The 20,957-nt window shown below is 51.2% G+C and overlaps 1 protein-coding gene across 1 annotated transcript in view; it reads right to left on the reverse strand.

Moving 5' to 3' along the window:
* NCOR1 (nuclear receptor corepressor 1) overlaps positions 1-20,957 on the reverse strand; it is a 192,026-nt gene that overhangs the window by 49,447 nt on the left and 121,622 nt on the right. Inside the window, 9 exon segments of the mRNA XM_087968131.1 lie at positions 169-340; positions 3,703-3,800; positions 6,295-6,396; positions 7,962-8,076; positions 9,508-9,588; positions 9,590-9,669; positions 11,546-11,719; positions 17,592-17,781; positions 19,940-20,069. Of these exon segments, the coding sequence (XP_087824257.1) occupies positions 169-340; positions 3,703-3,800; positions 6,295-6,396; positions 7,962-8,076; positions 9,508-9,588; positions 9,590-9,669; positions 11,546-11,719; positions 17,592-17,781; positions 19,940-20,069 (1,142 nt within the window).

Genomic DNA, 20,957 nt, shown 5'->3' on the forward strand with positions numbered 1-20,957 from the left:
TCTAGCATGGATGATGTTACCTAGTTGGGTCATCAAACGTCTTGCAAGAATCTCAGAGAGCACCCCGAGGACTCTACGGAGCGTTAACGTTCCTTGTCCAGAAGCTTCGGGGTGCATCTCACCCAAGGAAGCACCTTGGGGATTTGGGCCTCCCGACCTGGCACTCACCATCGTAGGTTATGATGTGGCCACTCTTGCCCTCGTAGATGACGTGGCCTTTGGAGGTGGCGGCCTCCTCTCGGCTCTTCTCCGGACTGCTGTCCTCTGTAGCCAGGCGGGTGATGGTTCCTTTGAGCAGAACGTCGGCTGCAATTCCAGCCTGGGGGAGCGCTGGGGTTCCCTGTAGGGGAAACCATGTTTTAACCCCCTTCGAAACGATGAACTGGGGGCAACTGTTGATGGGGGAACCCTGCCTATCCGGTCCCAAAGCCTGAGGAACGACACAGAGTTATTCCTAACCCACTGTCGTGTCCCTGCCGGAGTCTGAATCCAAGGAGGAGGAAGGCGAGTGAGGGAGTGCGGCTCTGTTGGCTGGGGAGGAAACTGGGGAAGGGCAAAGTCCGGCTGGGCAGAGCAGGGGAAGAGGTAGAGCAAGGCAGAGGGGGTTCAGAGGAAGACCCAGGCCCGCCCCCTCTTCATCCTAGGGCACGCAGGGAGAAACAGAGAAGGGAGCAACGGGGGTTCCATGGCTTACGGGGGGAGGAAAGGGCCCTGATTCCCTTCTTTAGCCACAGCTGGGAAGGGAGTTTAAAAGAGATGAAGGCTGAGTGCGGCAGCTGCTGGGAAACAAACGTGAGTTTATCCTGTGTTGACTTGGGTCATCTGCGTTCCTGGTGTCCTCCCAACCGTGTTACTACCGTGTTTCTCATATAATAAGGCCGGGTCTTATTTTTTTTTTGAGCCCCCCAAAAATGGCTAGGCCATCTTTTCGGGGGTGACTTAATTCCACCACCCCCTTGCATCTTCGGGCGGGGGCGGTGATGGCTTGGATGTTGACCTCGGGCGTTGGTGGGGCACTTCGTATTGGGGTCAACGCAGGCAGCACCATATCCGGTGTGCAACAAAAGTACTTCCTAACGGCAAGCCCCCATCATTCCCCCCATTTCACATGTTTTAATATAGGCCTTAATTTGGGGGAGGGGCTTAATTTCATTTCATGCCTATAAAACATGCTGGGACTTCCTATTGGGGAGGCCGTATTGTTGAGAAACAGGGTATCTATCTATCTATCTATCTATCTATCTATCTATCTATCTATCTATCATCTATTTATCTTATCTATCTAATCTACGTATTTTCTATTTATATCTATCTTTCTATCTCTCTATCTATCTCTCTATCTGTCTTTTCTCTCTATCTATTTCTATCTATCTATCTATCTATCTATCTATCTATCTATCTATCTATCTATCATCTATTTATCTTATCTATCTAATCTACGTATTTTTTATTTATATCTATCTTTCTATCTCTCTATCTCTCTATCTCTCTATCTCTCTATCTATCTCTATCTATCTATCTATCTATCTATCTATCTATCTATCTATCTATCTATCTATCTATCTATCTATCTATCTACCTACCTACCTACCTACCTATCATCTATCTATCATCTGTGTGTCTGTCTTTCTGTCTATCCATCTATAGGGATTGGACGCTATGACATATAATGAATGGTTGCAGGAATTGGGCATGGCTAGTCTAGTCCGTCCGTCCATCCATCCATCCATCCATCCATTCCTTCACGTCTGGAATTCTCGCTCCTGCCATGGTGGACTAATGACCTCCTCTTGCCTAGATTGGACTTACAGGGACGGTTTTTGTCGACCACGTTTTGAACAGGGGTGGGATTCCACATTTTTTTTTAACAACCGGTTCTTGTGGGCGTGGCTTGGTGGGTTTGGCAACACCCCCTTTTGGCCTCCTGGGACTCGGGGACGCCTCCTGAGGCAAAGCCGTAAGACAAGGAGGGAGATCCTGGAATAGCTGATCATCAGAACAGCTGATCGTCGGGAGGGGAAGAAATACCTGTAAGGCAGGGTCTCAGCTTGGCAGCTTTCAGACTTGTGGACTTCAACTCCCAGAATTCCTCAGCCAGCAAAGCTGGCTGAGAATCTGGGAGTTGAAGTCCACAAGTCTGAAAGCTGCCAAGGTTGGAGACCCCTGCCTTAAGGAGTGACTGGGCAGGGGGAGAACGCAGTCAGCGAGGTCGGGCATCCGCCATGTCACGTATGCGCGATAAGGACCGGGAGGGGAGGGGCAGGTGGAGAAGGGCGGGTCAGCCAGGGGCACCGTTGGCCGGTTCTCTGAACTGCGCAGAATCGTAACCGCCGGTTCTATAGAACTGGTCCTACCCTTGGTTTCGAACTTGACTCTCTGCAGCCCAAGGCTGTTCCTGGGAGTTTTTTTTTTTTTTTCCCCCCAAGCCCAGAAGGTACACCAGGACATTGGGGGCAAAGTTGGATCTAATAAAGGGGCTCCTACTCATGATCTGACTGCGTTGCCTGTCAGCTTTGGAAGCCATATTCCAGGCTGCCAACATAGCCTTGGGAGTGGAAGGCGGGTCATTTCAATTAAGTAGCTCTAAGTAGACAACATAAAATTTCTTCTGTTAGTCCAAGGTCATTTAACAGATAATCAGAGTGGGAAGGGACCTTGTAGGTCATCTAATCCAACCCCCTGCCCAATCAGGGAGACCCTACACTATTTCTGACAGGTGGGCAGTCCAATCTCTTCTTGAAAGCCTCCAGGGATGAAGCTCCCACAACTTCTGAAGGCAACTTCTGTTCCATGGGTTCTGTTCCCTGTCAGAAAGTTTCTCCTTATTTCCAGGTTGAATCTCTCCTTGTTCAGTTTCCATCCATTATTCCTTGTCTGGCCTTCAAGTGTTTAGAAAATAGCTTGACCCCCTTCCTCCTCTCTGTGGAAGCCCCTCAAATATTGGAAGGCTGCTCTCCTGCCTCCCCTGGTCCTTCTCTTCCCTAGACTAGCCAGGCCCAGTTCCTGCAACCGTCCTTCGTATGTTTTAGCCTCCAGTCCCCTCATAATCCTGGTTGCTCTTCTCTGCACTTTTTCTAGAGTCTCAACATCTTTTTTTTTATAGTGTGGTGACCAAAACCAGGTGCAGTACTCTAGGTGTGGCCTTACTCAGGCTTTGTAGAGTGGGATTAGTACTTCCCTTGATCTTGATTGTATCCCTCTGTTAATGCAATTTAGGATTGCATTAGCTTTTTTGGCTGCTGCTGCACAACATCGGCTCCTATTTAGCTGGTTGTCCACTAAGACTCCGAGATCCCCCTCCCAGTTCCTGCTATTGAGCCTGGTTTCACCCAGTCTATTATATGTGTCCTTTGGGTTTTCCTTGCCTAAGTGTAGAATTTCACTTTTCTCTACACTGAATTTCATTTTGTTCGATACGGCCTAGTCTGTCAAGATCCATTTAATGTGGCGCAGGATGAAATAAGGATCGTGATTGGGGCCATGTGATGTGATAACGACCAAGTGGGGGGATGGATTTGTAGTTTGAGAAATTGTGGAAAGCCGAAGGAAAAAAACAAAACCTTTTAGATTCGGGTTTCCATAGATGTGCCAGGTGCTACTCTAACAAAGGTACTTTTGAGATATGTTTGTCTCGGAGTTACTGATTGGAAGGGAGGTTCGCGGCAAGGCTGACATGGCCTTTGGGCCGCACATCACAACTACCTGAGTGATGGAGCCACGCAAAGCAGGCATTGCTTCCATGGACACTTTGCTGGTGGGGGTCCCCCGAGTGATGCTCCCTTCCTGGATGGAGGTCGTACCTGCGGGGAAGGGGAAGAGGGGACAATGGTGAGAATTGGAGCTGCACATGCAGTAAAGCCGGCGACATTCACAACCGTTCATTTAGTGACCGTTCAACATTACGATGGCATGGTGGGGGGGGGGGGAGACTTTATGAGCCTTTTTCCCACACTTATGACCCGTCGCACCACCCCCAGGATCAGGGGATCCAAATCCAGGCACTTGGCGACTGATTCGTATTTGTGACGGTCGCAGCGTTCCCCGGGCCGGGGGGAAGGGTGTCACACAGTCTCCTTTTTTGCGACCTTCAAAGTCGATTGGGGGAGGAGCCAGATTCGCTGAGCGACCGGGTTATTCATTTAACAACGGGGGCGAGAAAGATCGTAAAATGGGGCCAACCACTCGCTTCACAACAGTCTTGCTTAGCGACGGAAATTCTGTAGAGGCAGAGCTTTGAAGAATTGAGGCTGAGGGGAACAAGATGCCAATGGAATAGAGCAGAGGACTTCAAACTTGGCCACTTTAAGACTTGTGGACTTCAACTCCCAGAATTCTCCAGCCAGCAGAGTTGAAGTCCACAAGTCTTAAAGTTGCCAAGTTTGGGGACCCCTGGAATAGAGTATCTGTCGCTTAGAATTGGACTGTGGGCTCCTAGATGCTCTCTGAGCTTGGTGGTATTCTTGCAGACGTTTCATGACCCAGCTGGGTAACATCATCAGTGTTAAAATGGGAATAGAGTTTTTTGAAAGGAGGAGGAGGAGGAGGAGGAGGAGGAGGAGGAGAATGTACAGTGGATTGCCTGGCAGTGTTGGTGTGTGGATGGGGTCTTCCCCTTAGTAGAAAGTTGGTAAAATGAGGACCCAGATTGTTGGGGGCGAGATGCTGACTCTAAATTGCTTAGAGAGGGCTGTAAATGCACTGTGAAGTGGTCTATAAGTCTATATAAGTGCTATTGCTTGGGAAGGAAGGGAGGCAGGCAGGCAGGCAGGCATGCGTGGTGGTACAGCTGTTATAATGCAGTATTGCAGGCTAGCTCTGCCCATTGCCTGGAGTTCGATCCTGACCAGTGCAATGTTGACTCAGCCTTCAGTCCTTCCAAGGTCGGTAAAATGAGAACCCAGATTGTTGGGGGCAAGAGGCTGACTCTGTAAAGTGTTTAGAGAGGGTTGGAAAGCACTGTGAAGTGGTATATAAGTCTAAGCACTATGGCGAAGGAAGGAAGGAGGGAGGGAGGGAGGGAGGGAGGGAGGGAGGGAGGGAGGGAGGGAGGAAGGAAGGAAGGAAGGAAGGAAGGAAGGGAAGGAAGGAAGGAAGGAAGGAAGGAAGGAAGGAAGGAAGGAAGGAAGAAAAGGAAGGAAGGAAGGAAGAAAAGGAAGGCGGGAAGGAAGAAAAGGAAGGAAGGAAGGAAGGAAGGAAGGAAGGGAAGGAAGGAAGGAAGGAAGGAAGGAAGGAAAGGAAGGAAGGAAGGAAGGAAGGAAGGAAGGAAGGAAGGAAGGAAGGAAGGAAGGAAGAAGAAGGAAGGAAGGAAGGAAAGGAGAAGGAAGGAAACCATTGCAGTGGTTATAATGAAGTTTTGCAGGCAAAACTCACCCATTGCCTGGAGTTCGATCCTGACCAGTGCAATGTTGACTCAGCCTTCAGTCCTTCCAAGGTCGGAAATGAGAACCCAGATTGTTGGGGGCAAGAGGCTGACTCTGTAAAGTGTTTAGGAGAGGGTTGGAAAGCACTGTGAAGTGGTATATAAGTCTAAGCACTATGGCGAAGGAAGGAAGGGAGGGAGGGAGGGAGGGAGGAGGGAGGGAGGAAGGAAGGAAGGAAGGAAGGAAGAAAAGGAAGGAAGGAAGGAAGAAAAGGAAGGCGGGAAGGAAGAAAAGGAAGGAAGGAAGGAAGGAAGGAAGGAAGGAAGGAAGGAAGGAAGGAAGGAAGGAAGGAAGGAAGGAAGGAAAGGAAGGAAGGAAGGAAGGAAGGAAGAAGGAAGGAAGGAAGGAAGGAAGGAAGGAAGGAAGGAAGGAAAGGAGAAGGAAGGAAACCATTGCAGTGGTTATAATGCAGTTTTGCAGGCAAACTCTACCCATTGCCTGGAGTTCGATCCTGACCGGGTGCAATGTTGACTCAGCCTTCAGTCCTTCCAAGGTGGGTAAAATGAGGGCCCGGATTGTTGGGGGCAAGATGGCTGATTCTGTAAACCACTTAGAGAGGGCTGTGAAGCGATATAAAAATCTTAAGTGCCATTGCTACTGCTACTGCTATGTCTCCATCTCCACTGATGGCTGATTGTGTATTGAGAAACCCCATCACTGATAGAGCAAGCCATTCTGCATAAACAGAGAGCACAAACCCCACTTCCTGGTAGCCCTGATGATGTTATCTAGTTGGGAGTGATGAGACACCTGCGAGAAAAGCCACCCAGCTCAGAGAGCACCACGGACCCTACGGAACAGGACGTCCTTAAAGAGACCGACTCGGACGATCTCAAGAACGCACATTTTCTTCCCGAATTCAAGCTCGGCTTACCTCGAACGACTCCCTCGTGCTGAGCTCTTACTAGCAAGCCTTCAGGCTGTGAATTTTGGCTGCGGGGTGAAAATTCCTCCTGCTTGATGTACGGCAGGGAAGCTTCAAAGGAGGCAAGGAGATGTTTTTAAGATACACGCAACCCACTCCGAGCTATTTCATCCCACGTAGACCTCAGAGCATCGAAGGACCGTGTTTCCCCCAAAATAAGACCCTGTCTCATAATATATATATATTTTTGGGGGGGCCACCAAAAAAAAAGACACTAGGACTAACTTCACCTGTGCGCGTTGCTCCCGGCCTCCTTTTTCGCTGTCTGAAGCCTTCGGGAACTTCTTCTTCCGCGGGCCGGCAAGACTTTCCGGAAGGCCTCTGCATCCGATAGGATCGATCCAGAGCTTTGTAATCCGCTCCAGAGGCCTTCAGGAAAGCCTTGCCAGCCTCAGAAGAAATGGGCTGGCAAAGCAGGTGGTCCGGGGTGTACGAGGCCTGGCTAAAACTGTCCAAAGGTAAGTAGTAGAGCAGCTCCCATCCCAGCTTAATTTTTTATCCGTCCATTCTGGAATCAGCGGGATCTTAATTAGGGCTTATTTTTTTGGGGGTAGGGCTTATATTGGGCATACGTGTAAAAGTCCAGCTAGGGCTAACTTTCAGGGTAGGTCGTATTTTCAGGGGAACAGGGTATACAAAAGTTGGATATTGGCTAGGGGTCCATTTTTCAAACCACTAACCCCAATCCGGTGACCCAGGCCTGCCCAGAAACCCAATTTAAGAGCTGTGGTGGCACAGGGGTTAGAATGCAACGTTGCAGGCTAACTCTGCCAACAGCCAGGAGGTTCGATCCTGACTGGCTCAAGGTTGACTCAGCCTTCTGTCCTTCCGAAGTAGGTAAAATGAGGACCCAGACTGTTGGGGGCAAGACTCTTGTCAGAGAGGGCTGTAAAGCACCGTGAACGGTGTATAAGTGCTATTGCTTGCTTCCTTCTTCTCCCTCCTTTTCTCCTTCCTTCCTTCTCTCTTCCTTTCTTCTTCTTCTCCCTCCCTTTTCTCCTTCCTTCCTTCTCTCTTCCTTTCTTCTTCTTTCTCCCTCCCTTTTTCCTTCCTTTCAGTCTTTCCCTCCCTCCTTCCTTTTGTCTCTTCCTCTCTTTTCTCCTTCCTTCCTTTTCTCCTTCCTTCCTCTCCCTCCCTTTTCTCCTCCCTTTCAGTCTTTCCCACCTTCCTTCCTTCCTTCATCCCTCCTTTCCTCGTTTCCCCCCCCCCACTCCCTCCCTCCCTCCTGGCCATGGTGGCACAGTTCTAAGGCAGCATTGCAGGCAAACTGCCCACAGCCTGGAGTTCAAATCCTGACTGGCTCAGCGTTGTCTCAGCCTTCCCTCCTTCCCAGGTCGGTAAAATGGGGACCCAGATAGTTGGGGGCCACATACTGACTCTGTAAGCTGCTTAAAGAGGGCTGTAAGGCACTGAGAAGCAGGCATATAAGTCTATTGCTATTTATTTATTTAGAAAAATCTGGAAATTTTTCTATTGCTAGCTTTCCATCCTTGGGACCATCGTCTACATCTAACCCAGATTCTGAAGGTCAAGGGGCCTGCCAGCCCCTGCTTTTCTGCACACCTGCATAGAAGAAGTCAAGGCTGTGTCCATCCGTGTCTCCTGAAGTTATTTACCTGACTTGGAATCCTGCTGCCTTGGCAGGCCGAGTGAAATGGAGCCTCCAGGTGGCTTGGCCGGTTCCTGGCCGTAAGAGCTCTGACTGTGGGACAGGTAAGTGCCCGGTGTTCCCTATGAGTGGGAGGAAAAAGCACATTTTGGAGGGGGCGAGGTAATCGCATGATGGGGACAGGGTGCAGCTGGGACGATCTGGGTGGTAGGGCGAGAGAGAATTCCCACAGGTGAGCTGCGTACAGGACGGGCCCCAAATGACGCTGAAGACAGTGCAGGTGTGACACGCTTCATTTCTACGGACGTGCGGGTGGGCTGGGAAATCCAGTTTGTCCTGAAGACACTCGTTTTGACTATCTAGGAAAAGCAATCTGAATTCTCCATGTCTATCTATCTGCCAATCTATCATGCCTTTCTCCCCTATATCTATTTATCTATATCTATCTATCATCTGTCCATCCCTCCCTCCCTCATTTATCTACATTACAGTATCTATCTTCTATCTATCACTATCTATCGCTATCTATCTATCTATCTATCTATCTATCTATCTATCTATCTATCTATCCATCCATCCATCCATCCATCCATCCATCCATCCACCCACCATCTGCCTGCTGTCTATAATCTATCCATCTATCATCCCTCTCTGTGTCAATCTGTATTTACCTGTCCATCTTCTCTCTCGCTCTCTGTGTATATATTTATGTATCTCTCTATCTATCATCATCATTCTATGTCTGTGTCAGTCACTCAGTCTAATTTGTCTGTCTGTCTATCTGCTATCTACCTCCCTCCCTCCCTCCCTCCCTATATCTATTTATTTATCTATCTCTCTCTCTCCCTCCCTCTCTCCCTCCCTCCCTGTTGGCAGTCTTTATCATCTGTTGGCATCAGTCTGTCTGTCTATCTATCTATCTATCTATCTATCTATCTACTAGTATCTATCTATCTATATCTATCTATCTATCTATCTATCTATCTATCTATCTGCTATCTATTATCTATCTATCTCTATCTATCTATCTATCTATCTATCTATCTATCTATCTATCTATCTATCTATCTATATCTATCTATCTATCATCTATCTATTTATCTATCATATATTTATCGATCTATCTATCTATCTATCTATCTATCTATCTATCTATCTATCTATCTATCTATCTATCTATCTATCTATCTATCTATCTATCTATCTATCTATCTATCTATTTATCTATCTATTCATTCATCTATCTATCTATCTATCTATCTATCTATCTATCTATCTATCTATCTATTCATCTATCTATCTATCTATCTATCTATCTATCTATCTATCATCTATCTATCATCTATCTATCTCTATCTATCATATATTTATCGATTTATCCATTATCTATCTATCTATCTATCTATCTATCTATCTATCTATCTATCTATCTATCTATCTCCATCTACCCACCCATCCCATTTAAGAACCTCCCATCTCCTCTTCCCTTGAGCTTCTCGACCAGGGAAGGCCAACCGGAGCAAATCCCCTCCCTTTTCCCCTTCCCTGCTTACTTGCGAGATGGAGCCTCCCAGGATGAAGGAGGGCTTCTCGGAAGGCAGCACCGTCTTGGAGGAGGGGATCAGAGGGGGGGGGCGGCCGGGTGGGCCGGGTGGGTGGCGGCCGCACCCCTTCCGGAAGGTTCGTGATGACTTGATGGGGAGCTGGCTGCAGCACTTGGGAGAAAGGGGAACAGGTGCAGGAGAAATTAGCCACGGAAGAGAACATTCGGAGCTCAGGGGTTGAACTTGGTGCTCTCTGAGATGGGTGGTTTCCTTGCAGACGTTTCATGACCCAACTAGGGAACAATATCAGTCCTGGAAGGGAGAGGAGTTTGTGGAGAGGAGGAGGAGGAGGAGGAGGGGAAGAGGAGGGGAGGAGGGATAAGGAGGAGGAACGAGGAGGAGGACTGTGGGGTCCCCTCTGAGCTGTGTGGTTTCCTTGCAGCGTTTCAGGACCCAACTAGGCAACGTCGTCAGTGCTAGAAGGGAGGAAGATTTGCGGAGAGGAGGAGGAGGGGAGGAGGAGGGGGAGGAGGAGGGGAAGAGGAGGGGAAGAGGAGGGGGAAGAGGAGGGGGACCAGGAGGAGGGAGAGGAGGAGGACTGTGGGGTCCTCTCTGAGCTTGGTGGTTTCCTTGCAGACGTTTCAGGACCCAACTAGGCAACGTCATCAATGATAGAAGGGAGGAAGATTTGCGGAGAGGAGGAGGAGGAGGAGGGAGGGGGAAGAGGAGGGGACCAGGAGGAGGGAGAGGAGGAGGACTGTGGGGTCCTCTCTGAGCTTGGTGGTTTCCTTGCAGACGTTTCAGGACCCAACTAGGCAACGTCATCAGTGCTAGAAGGGAGGAAGATTTGCGGAGAGGAGGAGGAGGGGGAGGAGGAGGGGGAGAGGAGGGGGAACAGGAGGAGGGAGAGGAGGAGGACTGTGGGGTCCCCTCTGAGCTTGTGTGGTTTCCTTGCAGACGTTTCATGACCCAACTAGGCGTCGTCAGTGCTAGAAAGGAAAGGGGGGGAATTGCTCTGTGTTGATATGCAGTGGCTAAAGCAAGCAACAGCCTAATCAAGGAACCACCGTGAAGAAAATGACAGTCCAATCAATACCGATATATCAAGCCACTTGTATAAAAAGAGAGAGCAAACACCCCCCTTCTCTTCCAACACTGATGATGTTCCCTAGTTGGGTCTGCAAGAAACCCACCAAGCTCAGAGGGCACCAAGGACCCCATAGTCCTCCTCCTCCTCGTTTCCACAAACCCTCCTCCTTTCTAGCTCTGATGATATGACTTAGCTGGGTAATAAAACATCTGCATGAAAACAAGCAAGCTCAGGCACCACCAAGGAACCCTGTTCTCCTCCTCCTCCTCTTCCTCCTTCTCCTCCTCTTCCTCCTCCTCCTCTCCCCTTGCTCCAATCCGCAAACCCCCCCACCCTTTTAAAAGCTCTAGCGATATTACCTAGTTGGGTCATGAAACGTCTGCAAGAAAACCATCAAGCTCAGAGAGCACCAAGGACCCCACAGTCCTCTTCCTCCCCCCCTCCACCCTCAACTCCCTGTCTCTTCTAGCACTGATGATATTCCCTAGTTCGGTCATGAAACGCCTGCAAGAAAACCATCAAGCTCAGAGGGCACCAAGGACCTCACAGTCCTTTTCGTCTTCCTCCTCCTCCTCCTCCTCCTCCTCCTCCTCCTCCTCCTCCTCCTCCTCCTCCTCCTCCTCCTCCCCACTTCTCCACCTCCTACAACATGCAAGCCCTCCTCCCTTCTAGCTCTAACTATGTTACTTAGTCGGGCAATGAAAGGTCTTGCAACAAAACATTCCCAGCTTAAAAAGCAACGGGGACCGTCCCAACCGTCTTCCTTTCTCCTCCTCCACAAACCCTTCTATCCCGGATGACACTACCTAGCTGGGTCATGCGACGCCCCCAACCTCAGAGAAGCACCGAGGGACTCCCAGATGGTGACTTTCCTGGGCCACGACCGCTCCTCCTCCCACCATACCACCCGAGGGAAGCGGACGGAAGGCGAGGGGGTGTGTGGGGGGGAGAATTTACCTGGCGGGACACTGTAACGAGTGGCATTCATGTCCGGCTGGGGCGAAGCCTTGTTCATGTCCCGGGGAGAGAGGCGGTAAGGCGAGCCCGATCGGGCCGCTGCGTTTTGCATCTGGGCTTCCTGATCCATGGCGCGCTTGACTTCGGCGTAAGGCATGTAGGCCACTGTCTTTGCTGGCAAGAGGAAAAGGAAGAGCTTCGGTCAAGCGAGACAATTACGGCATCGTAATCTTTATTTTTTATTTAATTCGCATCCTTAGGAGTGGTGCGGTGGCCTAGAGGTGGAGATCTCGCCTCACAATCAGGAGGCTGTGAATTCGATCCTAGGTAGAGGCAGATTATTTCTCTCTCTGGCCAGGATGAGAATTTATCGGCTGGGGGGAAAAAACTCCGTACTGGTGACCAGAAAGGCATCTGGCCAGTAAAACACTCCGCTCCATTCAGTTGCCCAAACTCCACCCTGCAAGGGATTATGGAGTTGTTAAAGGAGGAGGATTATTTAATTCACCTCCTTAAACTACAAACTCCCCCCCAAAAAGGTAAAGAAATAACAACAAAACTAAATGAGATATTTTAAAAATGTACACAGGAAAACAAACCAACAAAAAGGAACACTCCACGGGTCGTCCTCAACTTACGACTGCATTTGAGCCCAACGTTTCTGTTGTGAAGCGAAACAGCTGTTAAGCGAATTCTGCCCCATTTTTATGACCGATTTTAAAAATACAGTTAGTCCTCGATGTGCAACCGTTGGTGTAGTGACCGTTCAAAGTTACAACAGTGCTGAATAAAAGCGGCCAATGACCGGTTTTCACACTTACGACCTTTGTTAACGTCCCCATGGTCACGGGATCAAAATTCAGACGCTTGGTAACTGACCCGTAGTTCTGACCGTCGTTGTGCCCTAAGGTCACAGGACAGCCCCCCCTTTTGTCGACCTTCTCACAAGCAAAATCGATGGGGAAGCCGGATTCACTTAACGACGGTCTGACTAACTTACCAGTGGCGTTTGTAAAAATGGGGCCAAACACACTTCACAAATGTCTCCCTGAACAACAGAAAATTTGGGCTCATTTGTGGTCGTTAAGTCAAGTAGTAGCTGTACACGCCAGCCACCAAGTGCAGTCGTACCTCGGGACTCGACTGCTTCCCAACGTGACAAATTCAGCATTCGACGCATTTTGAAGCAATTTGAATTTGCTCTTTTTCCCCCCAGAATAGCGGTATCCATCGGTTTTAATATTCGTCGCGTCTTCTGGAATGAATTACCCCCACCCAAGGTACACACCCCGCCCCCGTATCTCAATTTTGATCACATCACCCCCGCCAAGGACGTCGCGACAATCGTTAAGTGTGAAAAACACTCCTGTCCCTTTTTTGCAGCGCTGTGGTCACTTTTGAACTGTCATGACCCTGTCGGAATCTGACTCAAGAGGAGGAAGCCGAACAGCTGACGGAGTGGGAGTATGGCTCCGTTGGCTATGGAAGAAACTGGGGAAGGGCAAAGTCCATCTGGGCAGAGCAGGGGAGAGGTAGAACAAGGGAGAGGGAATTCAGAGGAAAACTTAAGCCTACCCCCTCTTCATCCTAGGGCAGGCACACCGGAAGGAATGGAGAAGGGAGAAACGTAGGTTGTGTGGCTTACGGGGAGGAAAGGGCCCTGATTCCCTTCATTAGCTGCAGCTGGGAACACAAGTGTTTGAAAAGGGAAGCTGCGTGCAGCAAGTTGTTGGGAGCAAGCGTGAACGTGGCTTATCTGTGTTCGTGGCATCTTCCCAACTGTGTGAGTTTTGCCATGCTTTCAAGTCTGAAATTCCTTCTCCTTCTCCTGCCCTGCCAAGTTAATTAGTTCAGCTTGGTTTGTTTGCACTTTTAAGTTACAGTTTGTGCTGACCACGTTTTGGACTTGATTCTCTGCATCCCAAGGCTGTTCCCGGGAGAGTTTTTCTCCAGCCCGAAGGTAACCTGGATATTGGGAGCAAAGTTGGAGATAATAAAGGGACTCTTATTGCTTATCTGACTGAGTTGCCTTTGTGCCACGCCCCGGCTCATCACATGAACGGTCACTGAATGGACGGTGGTAAGTCGAGGACTAATGGGCAGGCCAAAACAGGCACGATGAGAAATGGCGATGCTACCCTCGATTTAATGACAGAGGAGCCGAACCACGGCTTCGATGCCTGACTCCAAACATGGTTTAAGGGCCCTGCTGGCACGGAAACAAGCAGAGTATCTGTTTTTAGAACAGCTTCGTTCCTCGCTGTACCTCCCTGGTTTTGGCCTTGGCACAAGGCGGGCTGGACTTGGCTGGCATGTGCCCTCGGCCTGCCCCGGTTTCTCAGGCTCCCCCCGTGAAACTTATAGCCTGTTGTTTCACTGGAGTCCAACAGCTGGCAAGGCTGCAAATCAAAACCACAGGGCCTGTCTCTATCTTGCTTCAGGGTTTTGACCCGTGGCCAGGCCAAGAGAGAGCCGTGCAAGGAAGCCCGGGAGAGAAATACGTGGGACTAGCTGGCTGGGGGATTCTGGGAGTGGAAATCCTCCCCTCTTAAAGCAGGCTGGCTGGGGGATTCTGGGAGTGGAGGTCCTCCCCTCTTAAAGCAGGCTGGCTGGGGGATTCTGGGGTGGAAATCCTCCCTCTTAAAGCAGGCTGGCTGGGGGATTCTGGGAGTGGAAGCCCTCCCTCTTGAAGCAGGCTGGCTGGGGATTCTGGGAGTGGAAGTCCTCCTCTTAAAGCAGGCTGGCTGGGGGGATTCTGGGAGTGGAAGCGCACTCCTCTTAAAGCAGGCTGGCTGGGGGGATTCTGGGAGTGGAAGTCCTCCCTCTTAAAGCAGGCTGGCTGGGGGATTCTGGGAGTTGGAGTCCTCCCCTCTTAAAGCATGCAGGCTGGGGGATTCTGGGAGTGGAAGTCCTCCTCTTAAAGCATGCTGGCTGGGGATTCTGGGAGTGGAAGTCCTCCCTCTTAAAGCATGCAGGCTGGGGATTCTGGGAGTGGAAGTCCTCCCTCTTAAAGCATGCTGGCTGGGGGATTCTGGGAGTGGAAGTCCTCCCCTCTTAAAGCATGCAGGCTGGGGGATTCTGGGAGTGGAAGTCCTCCCTCTTAAAGCATGCTGGCTGGGAGATTCTGGGAGTGGAAGCCCTCCTCTTAAAGCAGGCTGGCTGGGGGATTCTGGGAGTGGAAGTCCTCCCCTCTTAAAGCAGGCTGGCTGGGGGATTCTGGGAGTTGGAGTCCTCCCTCTTAAAGCATGCTGGCTGGGGATTCTGGGAGTGGAAGTCCTCCCTCTTAAAGCATGCAGGCTGGGGGATTCTGGGGTGGAAGTCCTCCTCTTAAAGCATGCTGGCTGGGAGATTCTGGGAGTTGAGTCCTCCCTCTTAAAGCATGCTGGCTGGGGGGATTCTGGGAGTGGAAGTCCTCCTCTTAAAGCAGGCTGGCTGGGGGATTCTGGGAGTGGAAGTCCTCCCTCTTAAAGTCATGCAGGCTGGGGGATTCTGGGAGTGGAAGTCCTCCTCTTAAAGCATGCAGGCTGGGGGATTCTGGGAGTGGAAGTCCTCCCTCTTAAAGCAGGCTGGCTGGGGTATTCTGGGAGTGGAAGTCCTCCCTCTTAAAGCATGCAGGCTGGGGGATTCTGGGAGTGGAAGCCCACCCTCTTAAAGCAGGCTGGCTGGGGTATTCTGGGAGTGGGAAGTCCTCCCCTCTTAAAGCATGCAGGCTGGGGGATTCTGGGAGTGGAAGTCCTCCCTCTTAAAGCAGGCTGGCTGGGGATTCTGGGAGTGGAAGTCCTCCCTCTTAAAGCATGCAGGCTGGGGGATTCTGGGAGTGGAAGTCCTCCCCTCTTAAAGCATGCAGGCTGGGGGATTCTGGGAGTGGAAGTCCTCCTCTTAAAGCAGGCTGGCTGGGGATTCTGGGAGTGGAAGTCCTCCTCTTAAAGCATGCAGGCTGGGGGATTCTGGGAGTGGAAGCCCACCCTCTTAAAGCAGGCTGGCTGGGGTATTCTGGGGTGGAAGTCCTCCCCTCTTAAAGCATGCTGGCTGGGAGATTCTGGGAGTGGAAGTCCTCCCTCTTAAAGCATGCAGGCTGGGGGATTCTGGGAGTGGAAGTCCTCCCCTCTTAAAGCATGCAGGCTGGGGATTCTGGGAGTGGAAGTCCTCCCCTTAAAGCATGCAGGCTGGGGATTCTGGGAGTGGAAGCCCACCCCTCTTAAAGCATGCTGGCTGGGGGATTCTGGGAGTGGAAGTCCTCCCTCTTAAAGCATGCAGGCTGGGGGATTCTGGGAGTGGAAGTCCCCCTCTTAAAGCATGCTGGCTGGGAGATTCTGGGAGTGGAAGCTCCTCCTCTTAAAGCAGGCTGGCTGGGGATTCTGGGAGTGGAAGTCCTCCCCTCTTAAAGCAGGCTGGCTGGGGGATTCTGGGAGTTGGAGTCCTCCTCTTAAAGCATGCTGGCTGGGGATTCTGGGAGTGGAAGTCCTCCCCTCTTAAAGCATGCAGGCTGGGGGATTCTGGGAGTGGAAGTCCTCCCTCTTAAAGCATGCTGGCTGGGAGATTCTGGGAGTTGGAGTCCTCCCTCTTAAAGCATGCTGGCTGGGGGGATTCTGGGAGTGGAAGTCCTCCCCTCTTAAAGCAGGCTGGCTGGGGGATTCTGGGAGTGGAAGTCCTCCTCTTAAAGCATGCAGGCTGGGGGATTCTGGGAGTGGAAGTCCTCCCCTCTTAAAGCATGCAGGCTGGGGGATTCTGGGAGTGGAAGTCCTCCCCTCTTAAAGCATGCAGGCTGGGGGATTCTGGGAGTGGAAGCCCACCTCTTAAAGCAGGCTGGCTGGGGTATTCTGGGAGTGGAAGTCCTCCTCTTAAAGCATGCTGGCTGGGAGATTCTGGGAGTGGAAGTCCTCCCCTCTTAAAGCATGCAGGCTGGGGGATTCTGGGAATGGAAGTCCTCCTCTTAAAGCATGCAGGCTGGGGGATTCTGGGAGTGGAAGTCCTCCTCTTAAAGCATGCAGGCTGGGGGATTCTGGGAGTGGAAGCCCACCCTCTTAAAGCATGCTGGCTGGGGATTCTGGGAGTGGAAGTCCTCCCCTCTTAAAGCATGCTGGCTGGGGGATTCTGGGAGTGGAAGTCCTCCCCTCTTAAAGCATGCTGGCTGGGAGATTCTGGGAGTTGGAGTCCTCCCCTCTTAAAGCATGCTGGCTGGGGGGATTCTGGGAGTGAAGTCCTCCCCTCTTAAAGCAGGCTGGCTGGGGGATTCTGGGAGTGGAAGTCCTCCTCTTAAAGCATGCAGGCTGGGGTATTCTGGGGGGAAGTCCTCCCTCTTAAAGCATGCTGGCTGGGGGATTCTGGGAGTGGAAGTCCTCCCTCTTAAAGCAGGCTGGCTGGGGTATTCTGGGAGTGGAAGTCCTCCTCTTAAAGCAGGCTGGCTGGGGGATTCTGGGAGTGGAAGTCCTCCCCTCTTAAAGCAGGCTGGCTGTGGGATTCTGGGAGTGGAAGTCCTCCCCTCTTAAAGCAGGCTGGCTGGGGGATTCTGGGAGTGGAAGTCCTCCTCTTAAAGCAGGCTGGCTGGGGATTCTGGGAGTGGAAGTCCTCCCTCTTAAAGCATGACTGGCTGGGAATTCTGGGAGTGGAAGTCCTCCCTTCTTAAAGCAGGCTGGCTGGGGATTCTGGGAGTGGAAGCCCTCCCCTCTTAAAGCATGCTGGCTGGGGATTCTGGGAGTTGGAGTCCACTCCTCTTAAAGCATGCTGGCTGGGGAATTCTGGGAGTGGAAGTCCTGCCCTCTTAAAGCATGCTGACTGGGGGATTCTGGGAGTTGGAGTCCACTCCTCTTAAAGCATGCTGGCTGGGGGATTCTGGGAGTGGAAGTCCACCCAACTTCAATTGGCCAAGGCTGAGAATCAGTGCCGTAGCTACATTTTAACAGGCTCCCATCCTTCGATTGTACGGATCGCCCAGCAAAGAGATGGCAAAGGCCGCCCCTGACTTGGAGACTCAGCCAGGATCAGGGCAAAGCAGCTTCCCACAATGCCCCTGGGTAGAGAGGGGGGAGGGGCCTACTTCACCTACCATCCCACTCGATGTTGGGGCTCTTCGCAGAGCTGCAGGGACTGGAGGATCTCCGGAAATCCGCCTCCATCTGCTCTTGCCTGTGGCGCTGCTGTTCCTCCAAGACGCTGGACTTGTGCATTGCCTTGATGTGCTGGTGGAGGAGGGTGTAGCCGCTGGTGGGGAAGCCGGGGATGATGGGTAGCCGTTCCTGGAGAATGACGAGGGGACAGAGGCAACCGATAAATGTTTAAGGACTGATGACCACGATCTGGGCTGCGAATCTCCATTTTTAAACAAGGCAGTTAGTGGTTCAATGAGCCGCGCCCAATTTCGTCGACCTTCTTGGCTACAGACGCAAAGCGAATCCCTCCCTTTGTTAAGTGAATCATGGGGTCGTTAAGCGAGTCTGGCCTCCTCCCTTGACTTTGTTTTCGGAACCTAGCCAGGGGAGATCACATGACCGCAAGGGGGCTGCAAGCATCATAAATGTGAACCCGTGGCCAAGAGCCCCAATTTTGACCGTGTGACCATGTGGATTCTGCAGCAGTCGTAAGGGCCAGTCCTATGTCAGTTTGTTCAATGCAGTTGCAACTTTGAATGGTTGTTAAATGAATGGTTGTAAGTTGGTGTATTGTCAGGAAAAAAACAGACATGCTGGCTGGGAGTGGAAGTCCATCACTTTTAAAGCAGGCTGGCTGGGAGATTCTGGGAGTGGAAGTCCTCCTCTTAAAGCATCCTGGCTGGGGGATTCTGGGAGTGGAAGTCCTCCCCTTTAAAGCATCCTGGCTGGGGGATTCTGGGAGTGGAAGCCCACCCCTCTTAAAGCATCCTGGCTGGGGATTCTGGGAGTGGAAGCCACCCCTCTTAAAGCATCCTGGCTGGGGGATTCTGGGAGTGGAAGTCCTCCCTCTTAAAGCAGGCTGGCTGGGGGATTCTGGGAGTGGAAGTCCATCACTTTTAAAGCAGGCTGGCTGGGGATTCTGGGAGTGGAAGTCCTCCTCTTAAAGCAGGCTGGCTGGGGGATTCTGGGAGTGGAAGTCCATCACTTTTAAAGCAGGCTGGCTGGGGGATTCTGGGAATGGAAGTCCTCCCCTCTTAAAGCAGGCTGGCTGGGGGATTCTGGGAGTGGAAGTCCTCCTCTTAAAGCAAGCTGGCTGGGGGATTCTGGGAGTGGAAGTCCATCACTTTTAAAGCAGGCTGGCTGGGGGATTCTGGGAGTGGAAGTCCTCCCCTCTTAAAGCAGGCTGGCTGGGGGATTCTGGGAGTGGAAGTCCTCCCCTCTTAAAGCATCCTGGCTGGGGGATTCTGGGAGTGGAAGTCCTCCCCTCTTAAAGCATCCTGGCTGGGGGATTCTGGGAGTGGAAGTCCTCCCCTCTTAAAGCAGGCTGGCTGGGGGATTCTGGGAGTGGAAGTCCATCCTTTTAAAGCATCCTGGCTGGGGATTCTGGGAGTGGAAGTCCTCCCCTCTTAAAGCAGGCTGGCTGGGGATTCTGGGAGTGGAAGTCCTCCTCTTAAAGCAAGCTGGCTGGGGATTCTGGGAGTGGAAGTCCATCACTTTTAAAGCAGGCTGGCTGGGGGATTCTGGGAATGGAAGTCCTCCTCTTAAAGCAGGCTGGCTGGGGATTCTGGGAGTGGAAGTCCTCCCCTCTTAAAGCAGGCTGGCTGGGGGATTCTGGGAGTGGAAGTCCATCCACTCTTAAAGCAGGCTGCCTGGGGGATTCTGGGAGTGGAAGTCCTCCCCTCTTAAAGCAGGCTGGCTGGGGGATTCTGGGAGTGGAAGTCCTCCCTCTTAAAGCAAGCTGGCTGGGGATTCTGGGAGAGGAAGTCCTCCCCTCTTAAAGCAGGCTGGCTGGGGATTCTGGGAGTGGAAGTCCATCACCTTTAAAGCAGGCTGGCTGGGGATTCTGGGAATGGAAGTCCTCCCCTCTTAAAGCAGGCTGGCTGGGGGATTCTGGGAGTGGAAGTCCTCCCCTCTTAAAGCAAGCTGGCTGGGGGATTCTGGGAGTGGAAGTCCATCCCTCTTAAAGCAGGCTGGCTGGGGATTCTGGGAGTGGAAGTCCTCCCCTCTTAAAGCAGGCTGGCTGGGGATTCTGGGAGTGGAAGTCCTCCCCTCTTAAAGCAGGCTGGCTGGGGGATTCTGGGAGTGGAAGTCCTCCCCTCTTAAAGCAGGCTGGCTGGGGGATTCTGGGAGTGGAAGTCCATCACTTTTAAAGCATGGCTGGCTGGGGGATTCTGGGAGTGGAAGTCCACCCATCTTAAATTTGCCAATGCTGAGAAACAGTAAGTTAGGCAACAACTCCGCCCTATACCTTTTTCTAGGCTTAGAAGAAAGGGGAAGATAGAGTTCCCATCTGTCCAGCACTTACCATTGGTGGTATGATGGCTGCCCGGTGCTGAAGCTGCTGTAAATCCATCGGCCCTTGTTTAATCGCAGATGATAGCAACAGGGGTCCGGTGGGATTTAAGAGGGAAGGCTTGGAGTCCATTGTAAAGATCCTGGAGGGAGAAGAAAAATAACCTCAGTAATATTCTAGATAAATATTCTATATAAAGAGGAAATGAACGATTCTATAAAGAGGAAACGAGCACTGTTAGTTGGGTCATGAAACGTCTGCAAGAAAACCACCCAGCTCAGAGACTACCAAGAGTCCTCCTTTTCCTCCCTCCTCTCCTCTAGCACTGATGATGTTCCCTAGCTGGGTCATGAAACGCCTGCAAGAAAGCAACCAAACTCAGAAAGCAGCAAGGACTCCACAGCCCTCCTCCTCCTCCTCTTCCTCCCCTCTATCACTGATGATGTTCCCTAGTTGGGTCATGAAACGTCTGCAAGAAAACAACCAGGTTCAGACAGTACCAAGGACCTCACAGTCCTCCTCCTCCTTCCCTCTATCACTGATGATGTTCCCTAGTTGGGTCATGAAACGTCTGCAAGAAAACAACCAAACTCAGAAAGCAGCAAGGACCGCACAGTCCTCCTCCTCCTCCTTCTACAATCACAGTTCTTCTAGCCATGACAACATTACCTAGCTAGGTCATGAAACGTCTGCAAGAAAACAACCACGTCCAGAGAGCGCCAAGGACCCTTCACTTCAACCCTGAGCTACCAATATTCTCCTTCAGAGGAGAACATCCATGACAAAACAGACATTAAGCCCAGTGGCCCAAACGGCCCAACAATAAATGAATTCGCCCGTAGAGATTGGGAGAAAGAAGGCACCTCAGGAAGATTAAGATAGATATTTAAGAAATTCTGAGGTTGTAAGGAAACAGTTCAGTTCTCCATCCCAGGAAATGTCATGTGTGAATTTGGCAGGCATAAAAATCTATTCAATAAATCAGCGGATGAAAGAAGACAAGTTCTGTTATATTCCTTGGCTTACAACT

The sequence above is a fragment of the Notechis scutatus genome, chromosome 1 (genome assembly GCF_049901735.1).
Source record: "Notechis scutatus isolate UNSWTSFEM ecotype Mainland chromosome 1, rNotScu1.2, whole genome shotgun sequence".
NCBI lineage: Eukaryota > Metazoa > Chordata > Lepidosauria > Squamata > Elapidae > Notechis > Notechis scutatus.